We start from the raw sequence: 21,209 nt of genomic DNA on the forward strand, positions 1-21,209 counted from the left end.
TGCTGAGTTATACTGAGATATACTGAGTTATACTGAGTTATACTGAGTTATACTGAGATATACTGAGATATACTGAGTTATACTGAGTTATACTGAGATATACTGAGTTATGCTGAGTTATACTGAGATATACTGAGTTATACAAAGTTATACTGAGATATACTGAGTTATACTGAGATATACTGAGTTATACTGAGTTATACTGAGTTATACTGAGATATACTGAGTTATACTGAGTTATACTGAGTTATACTAAGTTATACTGAGTTATACTGAGTTATACTGAGATATACTGAGATATAGGCCATTTCCCTCCTGAACAGTTAACACACCTCCCAAGGCATATGCCTGTAAGTGCAATACTCCCACTGTTTAGTGCAATATCCTACAACTCAGGCGATACTTATATGTAGATTTATTTATTTATAATATTCAAAACACTGTAAATAGGTACATAATCTGTAAATCTGAAAATGTCTATTCTGACTAAACCAAACTGTGATAGTTTTATTCTCATATATTTATTTTTTTATTTTTTTTATTCTTATAATTTGTAGTATTATGTTTCATGTTGTATTTGTATTTGTATATGTCCACTGGAAGGCTCAGTACCAAAACAAATTCCTTGTGTGTGCAAGCACACTTGGCAATAAAGCTCTTTCTGATTCTGATTCTGATTCTGATACTGAGTTATACTGAGTTATACTGAGATATACTGAGATATACTGAGTTATACTGAGTTATACTGAGTTATACTGAGATATACTGAGATATACTGAGTTATACTGAGATATACTGAGATATACTGAGATATACTGAGATATACTGAGTTATACTGAGACAGAAACAGAGTTATTTTGAGTTATACTGAGTTATACTGAGTTATACTGAGTTATACTGAGTTATACTGGGATATACTGAGATATACTGAGTTATACTGAGTTATACTGAGTTATACTGAGATATACTGAGATATACTGAGATATACTGAGTTATACTGAGTTATACTGAGACAGAAACAGAGTTATTTTGAGTTATACTGAGTTATACTGAGTTATACTGAGTTATACTGAGATATACTGAGTTATACTGAGATATACTGAGATATACTGAGTTATACTGAGTTATACTGAGTTATACTGAGTTATACTGAGATATACTGAGATATACTGAGATATACTGAGTTATACTGAGATATACTGAGTTATACTGAGACAGAAACAGAGTTATTTTGAGTTATACTGAGTTATACTGAGTTATACTGAGATATACTGAGATATACTGAGTTATACTGAGTTATACTGAGTTATACTGAGATATACTGAGTTATACTGAGATATAATGAGTTATACTGAGTTATACTGAGTTATACTGAGATATACTGAGTTATACTGAGTTATACTGAGTTATACTGAGTTATACTGAGATATACTGAGATATACTGAGATATACTGAGTTATACTGAGACAGAAACAGAGTTATTTTGAGTTATACTGAGTTATACTGAGATATACTGAGATATACTGAGATATACTGAGTTATACTGAGTTATACTGAGATATACTGAGTTATGCTGAGTTATACTGAGATATACTGAGTTATACAAAGTTATACTGAGATATACTGAGTTATACTGAGATATACTGAGTTATACTGAGTTATACTGAGTTATACTGAGTTATACTGAGATATACTGAGTTATACTGAGTTATACTAAGTTATACTGAGTTATACTGAGATATACTGAGTTATACTGAGTTATACTGAGTTATACTGAGATATACTGAGATATACTGAGTTATACTAAGTTATACTGAGTTATACTGAGTTATACTGAGTTATACTGAGATATACTGAGTTATACTGAGTTATACTAAGTTATACTGAGTTATACTGAGTTATACTGAGATATACTGAGTTATACTGAGTTATACTAAGTTATACTGAGTTATACTGAGTTATACTGAGATATACTGAGATATAGGCCATTTCCCTCCTGAACAGTTAACACACCTCCCAAGGCATATGCCTGTAAGTGCAATACTCCCACTGTTTAGTGCAATATCCTACAACTCAGGCGATACTTATATGTAGATTTATTTATTTATAATATTCAAAACACTGTAAATAGGTACATAATTTGACTAGTAACCAAAAATCCAAATCACAGTCTCTACTGCACCAATTTAATTGATATTAATACTAGTGTAGAACATTGCATAGAAACTGTGTCTATTCCTCGTTTACTAAGATCAAATAATAAATCTACTGCAGGATCTAGAAAAAATCTAATTGTTATTAAAACAAAAAATCTCGCTATTAGTGAACAAAAACAATTTCTAAAGCTAGGTCTTCTAAACATTAGATCGCTCACACCTAAGGCGGTTATTGTAAATGAAATGGTCACAGATAATAATTTCGATGTTCTGTGCCTTACTGAAACCTGGCTTAAACCAAATGATTATTTCGGTCTAAATGAGTCTACTCCGCCAGGATACTGTTATAAGCATGAGCCCCGTCTGATCGGTCGTGGCGGCGGTGTTGCAACAATCTACAGAGATATCCTTAATGTTACTCAGAAAACTCGTCATAGGTTTAATTCGTTTGAAGTGCTTGTGCTAAATGTTACGCTCTTAGATGTAAGAAAAAAATCCCTATTATCTCTAGCATTGGCTACCGTATATAGACCTCCAGGGCCTTACGCCAATTTCCTAAAAGAGTTTGCTGACTTTCTATCAGATCTTTTGGTCAACGTCGATAAAGCATTAATTGTTGGAGATTTTAACATACACGTAGATAATTTAAATGATGCGTTAGGGGCTGCGTTTACAGATTTATTAAACTCCTTCGGGGTCAAGCAAAACGTCACCGGACCAACTCATCGTCTTAATCATACACTCGATTTAATTATATCATATGGAACCGATCCAACCGATATAGATATCATTCCACAAAGTGATGATGTCACTGACCACTACTTGGTAACTTGCATATTACGCACTGCTGTAATATGTCATGCTGCACCACGTTATCGACCAGGTAGAACAATTCGTCCATCCACCATAGATCATTTCTCAAATAGCTTATCTGATCTGTCTCAGCTGCTGCCTGAACCCAAACAAACAGATGAATTAGACGAACTAACTAGCACTATGAGCAACATTCTCTCTAGAACATTGGATATTGTTGCACCCATTAGATTAAAAAAGGTCAGAGAAAAAAGTATAGCACCATGGTACAATAATACTACGTATGTTTTAAAGAGAGAAACCCGTAATTTAGAGCGTAAATGGAAAAAAACTAATTTAGAGGTCTTTAGAATCGCGTGGAAAGACAGTATGTCACTTTATAAAAAGGCACTTAAAACGGCCAGGGCTGAGCACCTCAGCAAATTAATAGAAAACAACCGAAATAATCCAAGGTTTTTATTTAATACCGTGGCTAGACTAACAAATAAACAGACGTCGTCTGAACAAAATACCTCGTTACAGTTTAGTAGTAATGATTTCATGAACTTCTTCACCGAGAAAATTGAAAGCATCAGAATCAAAATCGTAAACGTTCGATCTTTGCTCGCGCCTTATAATTCGGCCGCAATTATCACCCCGCAAGAACAATTACAATGCTTTACAACCATAGAACAAAAAGAGTTAAATAAACTTATCACTTCATCTAAAACAACAACATGTTTATTAGATCCTATACCAACTGAACCACTGAAAGAAGTGTTACCTGTAGTGGAAGAGCCTCTTCTCAATATTATTAACTCATCTTTATCTTTAGGTCATGTTCCAAGAACGTTCAAGCTGGCAGTTATAAAACCTCTTATTAAGAAACCACAATTAGATCCAAATAACCTAGCAAATTACAGACCCATTTCGAATCTTCCATTTATGTCAAAAATATTAGAAAAAGTTGTGTCCGCTCAACTCGGCTCTTTCTTGCAAGAAAACGACATCTATGAAAAGTTTCAGTCTGGATTCAGGCCACATCATAGCACTGAAACTGCGCTTGTTAGAATCACAAATGATTTACTTTTAGCTTCGGACCAAGGCTGTATCTCAGTACTAGTTTTACTTGATCTTAGTGCTGCGTTCGATACTATAGATCACACAATACTCTTAGATCGACTACAAAATTACACTGGTGTTCAAGGACAAGCATTAAGCTGGTTCAGGTCATACTTATCTGACCGCTACCATTTCGTCTACTTAAATGGAGAAAAATCGATTATAACTTCGGCAAACTATGGAGTGCCGCAGGGATCTGTGTTAGGCCCTTTATTATTCTCAATATATATGCTGCCACTTGGTAATATTCTAAGGAAACATGGAATTAGTTTCCATTGTTATGCTGATGACACTCAAATATATATTTCCTCACGGCCAGATGAATACGCTAAATTATCCAAATTGACAGATTGTGTTAAAGATATAAAAGATTGGATGACGCATAATTTTCTTTTATTAAATCCAGACAAGACAGAGGTAATACTTATCGGTTCTAAAAACCGTCCACAAAACCTTTCACAGCACGACTTTAACATAGTAGGATGCCCTGTTACTCTATCCGCTACAGTAAAAGACCTGGGTGTTACATTAGACTGCAACCTGTCTTTTGAAAAGCATATTTCATATGTTACAAAAACAGCCTTTTTCCACCTTAGAAACATTGCTAAGCTACGTAATATGCTATCAGTCTCTGATGCAGAAAAGTTAGTTCATGCATTCATGACCTCGAGACTAGATTACTGTAATGCTTTATTAGCTGGTTGTCCTGCATCTTCAATAAACAAGCTACAGTTAGTCCAAAATGCAGCCGCTAGAGTTCTTACTAGATTAAGAAAATATGATCATATAACACCGATTTTATCATCACTTCATTGGTTACCTATAAAGTTCCGTATTAATTACAAGGTATTGCTTTTGACTTATAAAGCTCTAAATGGTTTAGCTCCAGTCTATTTAACGGATCTTCTATCGCCTTACAATCCATCGCGCTCTTTAAGATCACTAGATTCGAGGTTTCTGGTCATTCCTAGGATATCCAGATCCACCAAAGGAGGCAGAGCATTTTCACATTTAGCTCCGAAGCTCTGGAATAGCCTTCCTGATATTGTTCGTTGCTCAGACTCGCTCTCCCAGTTTAAAACTAGACTGAAGACGCATCTATTTAGCCAGGCATTCATATAAATTTTTATCTTACAGTTACTGTAAATTCGGCCTCTAGTTCATAAACGCCAGAGGAGAACTGGCCCCCGACTGAGCCTGGGTTCTCCCAAGGTTTTTTTTCTCCATTGGGTCACCTGATGGGGTGTTAGGACACCATTAGGTCACTGGATGGAGTTTTTCGGTTCCTTGCCACTGTTGCCTTTGGCTTGCTCAGTTGGGGATATTCAAATTAATTAACCAATCATACCATTGATCAGCTCTACCAAACTTGGATGTCTTTTTTCCAGTAATAAACAAACATTAAGTTGTTTTGATTGATACTGTGAAGCAGCTTTGATACAATCTGTATTGTGAAAAGCGCTATATAAATATATTTGACTTGACTTGACTTAATCTGTAAATCTGAAAATGTCTATTCTGACTAAACCAAACTGTGATAGTTTTATTCTCATATATTTATTTTTTTTATTCTTATAATTTGTAGTATTATGTTTCATGTTGTATTTGTATTTGTATATGTCCACTGGAAGGCTCAGTACCAAAACAAATTCCTTGTGTGTGCAAGCACACTTGGCAATAAAGCTCTTTCTGATTCTGATTCTGATACTGAGTTATACTGAGTTATACTGAGATATACTGAGATATACTGAGTTATACTGAGTTATACTGAGTTATACTGAGATATACTGAGTTATACTGAGTTATACTGAGATATACTGAGATATACTGAGATATACTGAGATATACTGAGATATACTGAGTTATACTGAGACAGAAACAGAGTTATTTTGAGTTATACTGAGTTATACTGAGTTATACTGAGTTATACTGAGATATACTGAGATATACTGAGATATACTGAGTTATACTGAGTTATACTGAGACAGAAACAGAGTTATTTTGAGTTATACTGAGTTATACTGAGTTATACTGAGTTATACTGAGTTATACTGAGTTATACTGAGATATACTGAGATATACTGAGATATACTGAGTTATACTGAGTTATACTGAGTTATACTGAGTTATACTGAGATATACTGAGATATACTGAGTTATACTGAGATATACTGAGTTATACTGAGACAGAAACAGAGTTATTTTGAGTTATACTGAGTTATACTGAGTTATACTGAGATATACTGAGATATACTGAGTTATACTGAGTTATACTGAGATATACTGAGTTATACTGAGATATAATGAGTTATACTGAGTTATACTGAGTTATACTGAGATATACTGAGTTATACTGAGTTATACTGAGTTATACTGAGTTATACTGAGATATACTGAGATATACTGAGATATACTGAGTTATACTGAGACAGAAACAGAGTTATTTTGAGTTATACTGAGTTATACTGAGTTATACTGAGTTATACTGAGATATACTGAGATATACTGAGTTATACTGAGATATACTGAGATATACTGAGATATACTGAGTTATACTGAGTTATACTGAGACAGAAACAGAGTTATTTTGAGTTATACTGAGTTATACTGAGATATACTGAGATATACTGAGATATACTGAGTTATACTGAGTTATACTGAGATATACTGAGATATACTGAGATATACTGAGTTATACTGAGATATACTGAGTTATACTGAGATATAATGAGTTATACTGAGATATACTGAGATATACTGAGTTATACTGAGATATACTGAGTTATACTGAGATATACTGAGTTATACTGAGTTATACTGAGATATACTGAGATATACTGAGTTATACTGAGTTATACTGAGTTATACTGAGTTATACTGAGATATACTGAGTTATACTGAGTTATACTGAGATATAGTGAGATATACTGAGTTATACTGAGTTATACTGAGTTATACTGAGATATACTGAGATATACTGAGACAGTTATTTCTACAGGACAGGGGAACAACGTCACATATGAGACCAACTACAAATATTTCATGAGAGACTGAATGAATGTGAAGCCTACATTAGAGATGCACGATACATCGGCCTCCATATCGGTATCGGCTGATATATTTTTAATGTCATCGTTATCGGTCCAATAAAAATATTTGGCCAATATATTAAAGCTGATAAATAATGTTTTATTTCCTTCAGCTGAGACTCTTCAGATGCGCACTGATCAACATGATGGATTTGAATTGCTTGAAATATGTTTGGAAAATATAGTTCAGTGCAATATGTTCTGTCATATCAGCTTCATAAAATCATAATGAGAATATTATAATTATGTGTTTGGGACGTGGCTTTTAATGGTGAGACTTTTGTTTTTGTAATCACGCTCTCAAAAAGTATATAACTTGGATTTAGATTTAGCGGCTAATATAGCGGTTATCGGCTTTCAAATATAAAGAATTATCGTTATCGGCCAAAATGTTGATATCGTGCATCCCTCTGATTTGGGACGCTCTGATTTGTTTTCTACACTTCAGAAGATTTGAAGGATTACTTCACTTTTTAGTTCACAATTTACTCCCCCCACATCATCCAAGATGTTCATGTCTTTCTTTCTTCAGTCGAGAAAAACAAGGAAGTCCCGCACACTATCAATACTTGCAAATGAGTATCAAAATTTTATTATCAACATTTCGGTCTCACGACCTTCATCAGGCATATACAACTATTCAAGCTCAAACCCATTTAAAATGATCACATGACCAATGTGAATTTAATTTTTCACATAATGCTTCATCATTCATAACCCAGGTGATAAAGTCTGAAGGGTAGAAGACCAAACCAGCTAACGTCTCAGTATCGCCCTCTAGGGGGCACACTCACCTTGTAATCCCATGGAACCGTAAGGAGGAAACATCGTGATTCGAGGATAGAAAATGAGCCGCAACTGGATAGTTGACTTCTTTTCTTCTGACTCTTATGCTCACTAGTCCTTCGTTTTAATTGACGTGACGTTTTTCTAACATAACCTAAACCACAAGCACAGGTCTATCAGAAGAGAAGCTGTCAACTATTTCTATCTTCGTAATCAGGTTGAAAGGTCACGCGTTCCGGTTCAGAAATGTAGAGTAGCGTGAAAAACTCCCAAAACTTCAAAGTCGTCCGACATCGTTGTTTTACCTTTTATTTAGTCTTTGCACGTTCACTTTATAAACACTGGGTCTGTTCTTACGCCTACGTCAAGCTTGACCTTTCAACCTGATCATGTAACGTGTGTCGCATCACAGCTCGTGCAAGACCAGCATTTGTGGTTAAAAGTATATAAATGTTTATTTAGTTATAAATGTGCGCTGGTTTGTCTAGATCAGACTCTTATTCCTCGGCTGGATCGTGTCGAGACTTTGAAGCTGCACTGAAACTAACATTTGGACCTTCACTATAATGAAGAAAAATAACCTTAATTTCTTTTCGACTGAAGAAAGAAAGACATGAACATCTTGGATGTGGTGGGCGTGAGTAAATTATCAGGAAATTTTAATTCTGATGTGAACTAAACCTTTAAGTCGCGATGAAATGGAAATAGAGACGGGTCATTTGTTTTGTATTGTGACATATATCTGAGTGAAAGGGATGACCAGAAATGATCAAATGCAGGGCGGGGCTTAGCTGTGTTGGTGATTGGATGCTGAGATGTGGGCGGGGCTTGGCTGTGTTGGTGATTGGATGCTGAGATGTGGGCGTGGCTTGGCGGTGTTAGTGATTGGATGCTCAGATGTGGGCGGGGCTTGGCTTGACTGTGTTGGTGATTGGATGCTGAGATGTGGGCGTGGCTTGGCTGTGTTGGTGATTGGATGCTGAGATGTGGGCGGGGCTTGGCTGTGTTGGTGATTGGATGCTAAGATGTGGGCGTGGTTCTCACCGTCCCCGAACAGGTTGTAGCCCTCGCAGCCCGGTGCCAGTTTATCCACCTGTCCACAGCACATCCACTCGCCCTCCTGCCAGAACTGAGGGTGGAACTTGGCAGCGATCTGAGCATTGTGCTTTATCTCTGAGGAACAAACACACACACACACAGCTGTCTGCACTGGAGGGGTCATGTGTGAGCATTAAAGGGGAAAGATCATGAAAATCAGACTTTCTCTGTGTGTAAATGCTATAATCCGTTGCTTCGACCAACTGAGAAAACATGAAAAGTGAAACCCAGTAACTCTGTTCTGGTGAGTCTTTCTCTGAGAGCATGTCAAAAAATAAACCGATCCGATTTCGCTCCTTCTGACGTATGAAGAGGATCTTATTATAATATTACCGGCCCTTAATCTGCACGTTTATAATATTACCGGCCCTTAATCTGCATGTTTATAATATTACCGGCTCTTAATCTGCACGTTTATAATATTACCGGCCCTTAATCTGCACGTTTATAATATTACCGGCTCTTAATCTGCACGTTTATAATATTACCGGCTCTTAATCTGCACATTTATAATATTACCGGCTCTTAATCTGCACGTTTATAATATTACCGGCCCTTAATCTGCACGTTTATAATATTACCGGCTCTTAATCTGCACGTTTATAATATTACCGGCCCTTAATCTGCACGTTTATAATATTACCGGCTCTTAATCTGCATGTTTATAATATTACCGGCCCTTAATCTGCATGTTTATAATATTACCGGCCCTTAATCTGCACGTTTATAATATTACCGGCCCTTAATCTGCACGTTTATAATATTACCGGCCCTTAATCTGCACGTTTATAATATTACCGGCCCTTAATCTGCACGTTTATAATATTACCGGCTCTTAATCTGCACGTTTATAATATTACCGGCTCTTAATCTGCACGTTTATAATATTACCGGCTCTTAATCTGCACGTTTATAATATTACCGGCTCTTAATCTGCACATTTATAATATTACCGGCTCTTAATCTGCACGTTTATAATATTACCGGCCCTTAATCTGCTCGTTTATAATATTACCGGCTCTTAATCTGCACATTTATAATATTACCGGCTCTTAATCTGCACATTTATAATATTACCGGCTCTTAATCTGCACGTTTATAATATTACCGGCCCTTAATCTGCTCGTTTATAATATTACCGGCCCTTAATCTGCTCGTTTATAATATTACCGGCCCTTAATCTGCTCGTTTATAATATTACCGGCCCTTAATCTGCACGTTTATAATATTACCGGCTCTTAATCTGCTCGTTTATAATATTACCGGCTCTTAATCTGCTCGTTTATAATATTACCGGCTCTTAATCTGCACATTTATAATATTACCGGCTCTTAATCTGCACGTTTATAATATTACCGGCCCTTAATCTGCTCGTTTATAATATTACTGGCCCTTAATCTGCACATTTATAATATTACCGGCTCTTAATCTGCACGTTTATAATATTACCGGTTTATAATATTACCGGCTCTTAATCTGCACGTTTATAATATTACCGGCCCTTAATCTGCACATTTATAATATTACCGGCCCTTAATCTGCACGTTTATAATATTACCGGCCCTTAATCTGCACGTTTATAATATTACCGGCTCTTAATCTGCACGTTTATAATATTACCGGCTCTTAATCTGCACATTTATAATATTACCGGCTCTTAATCTGCACGTTTATAATATTACCGGCCCTTAATCTGCTCGTTTATAATATTACCGGCTCTTAATCTGCACATTTATAATATTACCGGCTCTTAATCTGCACGTTTATAATATTACCAGCTCTTAATCTGCACATTTATAATATTACCGGCTCTTAATCTGCACGTTTATAATATTACCGGCCCTTAATCTGCTCGTTTATAATATTACCGGCTCTTAATCTGCACATTTATAATATTACCGGCTCTTAATCTGCACGTTTATAATATTACCGGCTCTTAATCTGCACATTTATAATATTACCGGCTCTTAATCTGCACGTTTATAATATTACCGGCCCTTAATCTGCACGTTTATAATATTACCGGCTCTTAATCTGCACATTTATAATATTACCGGCCCTTAATCTGCACGTTTATAATATTACCGGCCCTTAATCTGCACGTTTATAATATTACCGGCTCTTAATCTGCACGTTTATAATATTACCGGCTCTTAATCTGCACGTTTATAATATTACCGGCTCTTAATCTGCACATTTATAATATTACCGGCTCTTAATCTGCACGTTTATAATATTACCGGCCCTTAATCTGCTCGTTTATAATATTACCGGCTCTTAATCTGCACATTTATAATATTACCGGCTCTTGATCTGCTCGTTTATAATATTACCGGCTCTTAATCTGCACGTTTATAATATTACCGGCTCTTGATCTGCTCGTTTATAATATTACCGGCTCTTAATCTGCTCGTTTATAATATTACCGGCCCTTAATCTGCACGTTTACCGGCTCTTAATCTGCACGTTTATAATATTACCGGCTCTTAATCTGCACATTTATAATATTACCGGCTCTTAATCTGCACGTTTATAATATTACCGGCCCTTAATCTGCTCGTTTATAATATTACCGGCTCTTAATCTGCACATTTATAATATTACCGGCTCTTAATCTGCACGTTTATAATATTACCGGCCCTTAATCTGCACGTTTATAATATTACCGGCCCTTAATCTGCACGTTTATAATATTACCGGCTCTTAATCTGCACGTTTATAATATTACCGGCCCTTAATCTGCACGTTTATAATATTACCGGCCCTTAATCTGCTCGTTTATAATATTACCGGCTCTTAATCTGCACATTTATAATATTACCGGCTCTTAATCTGCACGTTTATAATATTACCGGTTTATAATATTACCGGCTCTTAATCTGCACGTTTATAATATTACCGGCCCTTAATCTGCACATTTATAATATTACCGGCTCTTAATCTGCACGTTTATAATATTACCGGCCCTTAATCTGCACGTTTATAATATTACCGGCTCTTAATCTGCTCGTTTATAATATTACCGGCCCTTAATCTGCACGTTTATAATATTACCGGCTCTTAATCTGCACGTTTATAATATTACCGGCTCTTAATCTGCACGTTTATAATATTACCGGCTCTTAATCTGCACGTTTATAATATTACCGGCTCTTAATCTGCACGTTTATAATATTACCGGTTTATAATATTACCGGCTCTTAATCTGCACGTTTATAATATTACCGGCCCTTAATCTGCACATTTATAATATTACCGGCTCTTAATCTGCACGTTTATAATATTACCGGCTCTTAATCTGCACGTTTATAATATTACCGGCCCTTAATCTGCACGTTTATAATATTACCGGCTCTTAATCTGCACGTTTATAATATTACCGGCCCTTAATCTGCACGTTTATAATATTACCGGCCCTTAATCTGCACGTTTATAATATTACCGGCCCTTAATCTGCACGTTTATAATATTACCGGCCCTTAATCTGCACGTTTATAATATTACCGGCTCTTAATCTGCACGTTTATAATATTACCGGCCCTTAATCTGCTCGTTTATAATATTACCGGCCCTTAATCTGCACGTTTATAATATTACCGGCTCTTAATCTGCACGTTTATAATATTACCGGCCCTTAATCTGCACATTTATAATATTACCGGCTCTTAATCTGCACGTTTATAATATTACCGGCCCTTAATCTGCACGTTTATAATATTACCGGCCCTTAATCTGCACGTTTATAATATTACCGGCTCTTAATCTGCACGTTTATAATATTACCGGCCCTTAATCTGCTCGTTTATAATATTACCGGCCCTTAATCTGCACGTTTATAATATTACCGGCTCTTAATCTGCACGTTTATAATATTACCGGCTCTTAATCTGCACGTTTATAATATTACCGGCTCTTAATCTGCACGTTTATAATATTACCGGCCCTTAATCTGCACGTTTATAATATTACCGGCCCTTAATCTGCACGTTTATAATATTACCGGCCCTTAATCTGCACGTTTATAATATTACCGGCCCTTAATCTGCACGTTTATAATATTACCGGCCCTTAATCTGCACGTTTATAATATTACCGGCCCTTAATCTGCACGTTTATAATATTACCGGCTCATAATCTGCACGTTTATAATATGAACGGAGGCGTAGCTGCAGCTCATTTGCATTTAAAGGGACACACACAAAAATGGCGTGTTTTGGCTCACACCCAAAACGGGGCAAATTTGACAAGTTATAATAAATGATCTGATATTTTGAGCTGAAATTTCACAGACATTCTGGAGACACCAGAGATTTATATTACATCTGGTGAAAATGGGCATAATATGTCACCTTTAAAACACAGCTTTCCGTGACATCACTGTTGAATATCAAACGCATCATCATGTGATTCACATCAACTCATATAATTATGTTCATCACGACAACAAAATTTTAAAAGCAAAACTTTACAGATTCATAATCCTCAATATCAGTTCAAACCAAATGACTAACTTCATCTATACGACTTTATAGATCTAACTTCAGCCGCTGACATATTCTGACATAAAACCATTTAACAAACCTCATCCGGCTGGTGCTTTATATCGTCTCCCAATCTAAACTATCCTGTCTGCAAATCCAAACTGATCAATGTGACTAGAAGACATTAAGATGTTACAAATATTAACATAATAAACTTATGTAAAGCTGCTTTGACTGTGTGCGAAAAGAGATTCAAACGAAGGTGGTCTGGAACGATTATGTACCACATACATCATGTTTAAAGACAAAAAAATATTTTTAAATGGTTTATTTTTGAAACATTTGTTATTTGTGGCTCTTCGTTCCTTCGTTCATATTATTATTATTCGTTGCTCGACAGTGTGTAAGTTCTGCATTCACTGAGGAAGTGTGACTGTTTCTTCAGTAGTTTCAGTGGTTTTGGGTCGTGTAAATGTGAGAGCTCATTTACATACAGTACATTCCTTAAATACACATTGCTTTTGAAGATCATTGACGATTAATGAAACACATGAGAATCTCACTGACCTTCCTTGATGTTCTGGACCCAAGCGCTTCTACTGTCATTACTGGGAGCGAAAATATAGAGCGTGGTGGCATCGTGAACGACCTGAAGAGAGAGAGAGAGAGAGATCTGATCCGTCCGTGCCTCGTGTTTTAAAACGACCAATGTTTTCCTAGAGGTTAATGATCTAAAGAACCGACTGTTAGAACCGATCTAAAGAACCGATGTTAAAGGATCCTCATGCAGCCAATAGAGAACCATTATATGAGAACTGACCTGAGCTGGGCCATGACATCACCGTTTTCTCCTCTCTCTATATAAATGAACTTAATTAATAACGTCTTTACAACAGAAATGAACCATCACTGAACTTACTTAAGCTGGACTGTGACGCATTTTTCTTCTGGAAACAAACTTTGTTGCATTATTTTCCTGTTATCTCTGTAAAGTTGCTCTGAAACACTCTGTATTGTAAAAAGTGATATATAAATAAAGGTGACTTAAATAACCTTTATTTTTAAGAGTGAACTATAAATATCTGTTGTATACCAGATAAAATTGGTGCGGAGACATTTTCACTCAGAAATTGCTAGTAAATTTCAAAAATAATTACAAAGAAATGCCAATTAACAAGTGAAATGTTGAAGTAGAAAGCCTGTTCTTATAAGACGTTCTCCAACGATAACTTCATGATAAAAATCTTTTGTTACAGCGTGTATTGTGTGTGTTTGCATCAGTTTTGATGTGTTGAGGTTGTAATAAAGACCTGGAAGGGGTATTTGTTCTGGCAGGGGATGAAGGTGCTGTTCTTCACAATCTCCACACACTTGATCCTCTGCAGATCCACCGAGCCCTTCTTCAGCCTCTTCTGCAAAACACAACCCGGTGGAGGACATGACATGCAATTCTACCTGTCCATGATGTCATATACTAAAAAAATGGGTATTTGTTAAAAAATATATCTTCATGTTGTTCCTCTGACAAGATATTATCACAGCGTACCATTGCTTTAGTTGGTGTATAAAGACCTCTACTTTTTATCTAATTTATCTAAAAATTTAATTTTTATCTAAACATCAAAATTGTCATGTGGTGTGACCGTCCGGGCTATGTGTGACCTCACTAACATGATAATATATCTCAGCAAAGTATAAATAATTGATAGATTTACTGTTTGAATAACAGAATTGGGCATTTTTAATCGACACAGAAAGTGTTGATGTCTGTGCATGATTTTAAAGCAAGTTTTGGCCAAATACATTTTGTTCGCAAAATGAGCATCATATGGTGTGAAACTGCAATCTATATTTTGAACTGGGAATAATTCCGACAACATTATGATGAAGAGGTCCTCACTCAACCAGGAAGTTGCAGTGTCATCTTTGGAGTGGTTTAGAAGGTCAAGGTGAGTTCTGACTTTTACATTTTTAATTAAAAAGCTCTGTATCTGATATGCGCACCAATGGTCAATGTTTTGCGTCTTATGGTGTGACAATATTTACATCAAAATTAGACATTTTTGTACAAATTTTACTTATTTATTCTTAGAAATCATTGCTGCCATGTGGCAATTTACATGCTAAGTATAAGCTAGATTTTTTTAGTTAACAAAGAGATTAGATCAACTGAACAAAACGTCATATGGTGTAACCGGTTTTCCAAGTCACACTATATGATATATTTGTCACACAATATTATATACATCTTTAAAAAAAACAAAAAAAATCTTTAACAAAAAAAAGGGGTGGTGATGGTGCAGTGGATAAGACACATGCCTTTGGTGTGAGAGATCCGGGTTCGAATCCACTGTGGACACCAATGTGTCCCTGAGCAAGACACTTAACCCCTAGTTGCTCGTGCGACCTCTGACATATATAGCAATTATAAGTCGCTTTGGATAAAAGCGTCAGCTAAATGAATAAATGTAAATGTAAAACATATTGAATGAATTTAATGGTGAACATTAAATTATCCATACAACTAATGTATTCCTTTTCGATTTTATACTTAATTTAACCATGTTTCACCATGTTTGCTTGTTTTAGGTTGGTAATTGTTTTTCTTATCCAGCAACAATGGGGTACCACAAGGGTCCATTTGGGCCCAAACATATTACTCTCACACTCAACTCACTCACTCAACTCACTCAACTCACACTCACTCACTCACTCAACTCACACTCGACTCACTCACTCGACTCGACTCACTCGACTCACTCACTCGACTCACTCACTCGACTCACTCACTCGACTCACTCACTCGACTCACTCACTCGACTCACTTACTCACTCAACTCACTCACTCACTCAACTCACTCACTCAACTCACACTCAACTCACTCACTCAACTCACTCACTCAACTCACTCACTCAACTCACTCAACTCACTCACTCACTCAACTCACTCACTCAACTCACTCAACTCACTCACTCAACTCACACTCAACTCACTCACTCAACTCACTCACTCAACTCACTCACTCAACTCACTCACTCAACTCACTCACTCAACTCACTCACTCAACTCACTCACTCACTCAACTCACTCACTCAACTCACTCACTCACTCAACTCACTCACTCAACTCACACTCAACTCACTCACTCAACTCACTCACTCAACTCACTCACTCACTCAACTCACTCACTCAACTCACTCACTCACTCAACTCACTCACTCAACTCACTCAACTCACTCACTCAACTCACTCACTCAACTCACTCACTCAACTCACTTACTCAACTCACTTACTCACTCAACTCTCACTCAACTCACTCACGCAACTCACTCACTCAACTCACTCACTCACTCACTCAACTCACACTCAACTCACACTCAACTCACTCACCTCACACTCAACTCACTCACTCACTCAACTCACACTCAACTCACTCAATCAACTCACTCACTCAACTCACTCACTCAATTCACTCACTCACTCACTCAACTCACACTCAACTCACACTCAACTCACTCACTCACTCAACTCACTCACTCAACTCACTCACTCACTCACTCAACTCACACTCAAATCACTCTCAACTCACTCAACTCACACTCAACTCACTCAACTCACACTCAACTCACTCACTCAACTCACTCACTCACACTCAACTCACTCAACTCACACTCAAATCACTCACTCAACTCACTCACTCAACTCACTCACTCAACTCAATCACTCAACTCACTCACTCACTCAACTCACACTCAACTCACACTCAACTCACTCACTCACTCACTCACTCACTCAACTCACTTACTCAACTCACTCACTCAACTCACTCACTCAACTCACTCACTCAACTCACTTACTCACTCAACTCTCACTCAACTCACTCACTCAACTCAATCACTCAACTCAATCACTCAACTCAATCACTCAACTCAATCACTCAACTCACTCACTCAACTCACTCACTCACTCACTCACTCAACTCACTCACTCAACTCATATTCAACTCACTCACTCACACTCAACTCACTCACTCAACTCACTCACTCAACTCACTTACTCAACTCACTTACTCAACTCACTTACTCACTCACTCAACTCTCACTCAACTCACTCACTCACTCAACTCACACTCAACTCACACTCAACTCACTCACTCACTCACTCACTCAACTCACTTACTCAACTCACTCACTCAACTCACTCACTCAACTCACTCACTCAACTCACTTACTCACTCAACTCTCACTCAACTCACTCACTCAACTCAATCACTCAACTCAATCACTCAACTCAATCACTCAACTCACTCACTCAACTCACTCACTCACTCACTCAACTCACTCACTCAACTCATATTCAACTCACTCACTCACACTCAACTCACTCACTCAACTCACTCACTCAACTCACTTACTCAACTCACTTACTCAACTCACTTACTTACTCACTCAACTCTCACTCAACTCACTCACTCAACTCACACTCAACTCACTCACTCACACTCAACTCACTCACTCAACTCACTCACTCAACTCACACTCAACTCACACTCAACTCACACTCAACTCACTCAACTCACTCAACTCACTCAACTCACTCAACTCACTCTGGTTTAGCTCCCCAGTACTTGAGCGAGCTCTTAACGCATTATAGTCCTTCACGTCTATTGCGATCTCAAAACTCCGGCCAGTTGATAATACCTAGAATATATAAATCGACTGCTGGCGGTAGATCCTAGATCAGTTCAAAGCTAGACTAAAAACACATCTCTTTGACCTAGCATTCACATAACACTCTATAGACTTCTATAATTCAATATTAGGCTGCTTAGATTAGGTCAGCCGGAACTGGGAACACTTCCCTTAAATCCTGATGTACTCGTTACATCATAAGAAGAATGGCATCTACGCTAATATTAGTGTCTTTGTTTATCCCGAGGTTTTCCCGCAGCCTGCTGGATCCAGGCCGTTTCCAGATCTGACGAAGGACTTTCGCCTGGACCTGATGACAATGCAGTGCTGAAGTGCCAACTAGCCTCTCCCTATGGAGGATCCCTATACCACTCTACAGATAAAGCGTTGTGGAATTTTTCGGTTCGCGTACCTACCCAAAGTGATAAGATAAAATAAAAATTCTGCATCAAAATTTGTAGACAAGTAGTTTGTTTAGGCATGGTTTGTAAGGAATTACAAACCTGCGCACATATATTCAAACGCACATAACTATAGAATCAATTCTTAATGTGCATGTGAACGCCATCAGCGTCTATCACAGGTTCACGTTTGAAGTCTGACTAGAGAGAACAGTGTCGTCTTAGCGGCCCCTAATTTAACAACAAATGATCATTTAGACGGAAGTGAATCAATCAAAACTAACTTTAGCTGGAAAAAACATTTTTCAAGAGCCACTATAAAACCAAAGCAATCTCTGTTACCTTAAATTATATGTTTATCTCTGTAAAGCTGCTTTGAAACAATCTACATTGTTAAAAGCGCTATTTAAATGAGGATGACACACTCAACTCACTTAAACACTCAACTCACACACTCAACTCACACTCAACTCACACTCAACTCACACTCACTCACTCAACTCACACACACTCACTCAACTCACACTCACTAAACTCACACACTCACTCACTCAATCACTCAACTCACACTCAACTCAACTCACTCACTCAACTCACACACTCAACTCACACACTCAACTCACACACTCAACTCACACACTCAACTCACTGACACTCAACTCACTGACACTCAACTCACTCACTCAACTCACTCACTCACTCAACTCACTCACTCAACTAACTCACTCAACTAACTCACTCACTCAACTCACTCACTCACTCAACTCACTCACTCAACTAACTCACTCAACTAACTCACTCACTCAACTCACTCACTCACTCAACTCACTCACTCAACTAACTCACTCAACTAACTCACTCACTCAACTCAACTCACTCACCTCACTCAACTCACACTCAACTCACTCAACTCACTCACCTCACTCAACTCACACTCCACTCACACTCCACTCACACTCCACTCAATCACTCACACACAACTCAATCACTCAACTCACTCACTCACTCAACTCAACTCAACTCAACTCAACTCACTCACTCAACTCACTCACCTCACTCAACTCACACTCAACTCACACTCCACTCACACTCCACTCACACTCCACTCAATCACTCACACACAACTCAATCACTCAACTCACTCACTCACACACAACTCACTCACTCAACTCACTCACACTCAACTCACTCACACTCAACTCACTCACTCAACTCACTCACTCAACTCACTCACTCAACTCACTCACTCAACTCACTCACTCCAACTCACTCACTCCAACTCACTCACTCCAACTCACTCACTCCAACTCACTCACTCCAACTCACTCAACTCACTCAACTCACTCACTCAACTCACACTCACAACTCACTCACTCAACTCACTCAACTCAACTCACTCACTCAACTCACTCACTCAACTCACTCACTCCAACTCACTCAACTCAACTCACTCAACTCACTCACTCCAACTCACTCAACTCAACTCACTCAACTCACTCACTCAACTCACACTCAACTCACACTCACAACTCACTCACTCAACTCACTCAACTCACACTCAACTAACTCACTCAACTCACACACTCAACTCACACTCAACTCACTCACTCAACTCACTCAACTCACACTCAACTAACTCACTCAACTCACACACTCAACTCACACACTCAACTCACACTCAACTCACTCACTCATACTCAACTCACTCACTCAACTCACTCACTCAACTCACACTCAACTCACACTCAACTCACACTCAACTCACACTCAAATCACACTCAACTCACACTCAACTCACACTCAACTCACACACAACTCACACTCAACTCACACTCAACTCACTCACTCAACTCACTCACTCAACTCACTCACTCAACTCACTCAACTCAACTCACTCAACTCACTCACACTCAACTCACACTCACTCACTCAACTCACAACTCACTCACTCACTCAACTAACTCACTCAACTCACTCACTCACTCATTCACTCAACTCACTCAATTCACACTCAACTCACTCACTCAACTCACTCATACTCGTCTCACTCACTCACACACTCAACTCACTCACTCACTCAACTCACACTCAACTCACTCACTCACTCAACTTGATCAACTCACTCAACTCACTCAACTCACTCAACTCACTCACTCAACTCACTCACTCACTCACTCAATCAACTCACACTCAACTCACTCACTCAACTCACACTCACCTCTCACACTCAACTCACTCACTCAACTCACTCACTCACTCACTCACTCAACTCACTCAACTCACACTCAACTCACTCACTCAACTCACTCACTCACTCAACTCACTCACTCAACTCACTCACTCAACTCACTCACTCAACTCACTCACTCACTCAACTCACTCACCTCACACTCAACTCACTCACTCAACTCACACTCACCTCTCACACTCAACTCACTCACTCAACTCACACTCAACTCACTCACCTCACTCACTCACTCAACTCACTCACTCAACTCACTCACTCAACTCACTCACTCAACTCACTCACTCAACTCACTCACTCAACTCACGCTCAACTCACTCACTCACTCAACTCACTCACTCAACTCA

General features: G+C 37.8%; 1 protein-coding gene across 2 annotated transcripts in view; it reads right to left on the reverse strand.

Annotated features, from left to right (window-relative positions):
• Positions 1-21,209, reverse strand: part of tec (tec protein tyrosine kinase) — a 58,457-nt gene that overhangs the window by 22,926 nt on the left and 14,322 nt on the right. For both annotated transcript variants that reach the window (XM_077241862.1, XM_077241863.1), the window contains exons 3-5: positions 14,835-14,936; positions 14,092-14,173; positions 8,990-9,118 (exon numbers count right to left, since the gene is read on the reverse strand). In XM_077241862.1, coding sequence (XP_077097977.1) covers positions 8,990-9,118; positions 14,092-14,173; positions 14,835-14,936 — 313 coding nt within the window. The remainder of the gene's footprint in view (positions 1-8,989; positions 9,119-14,091; positions 14,174-14,834; positions 14,937-21,209) is intronic.

This window comes from Siphateles boraxobius, unplaced genomic scaffold, assembly GCF_051911475.1.
Source record: "Siphateles boraxobius isolate OS27281-9 unplaced genomic scaffold, OSU_SipBor_1 240, whole genome shotgun sequence".
Taxonomy (NCBI): Eukaryota; Metazoa; Chordata; class Actinopteri; order Cypriniformes; family Leuciscidae; genus Siphateles; species Siphateles boraxobius.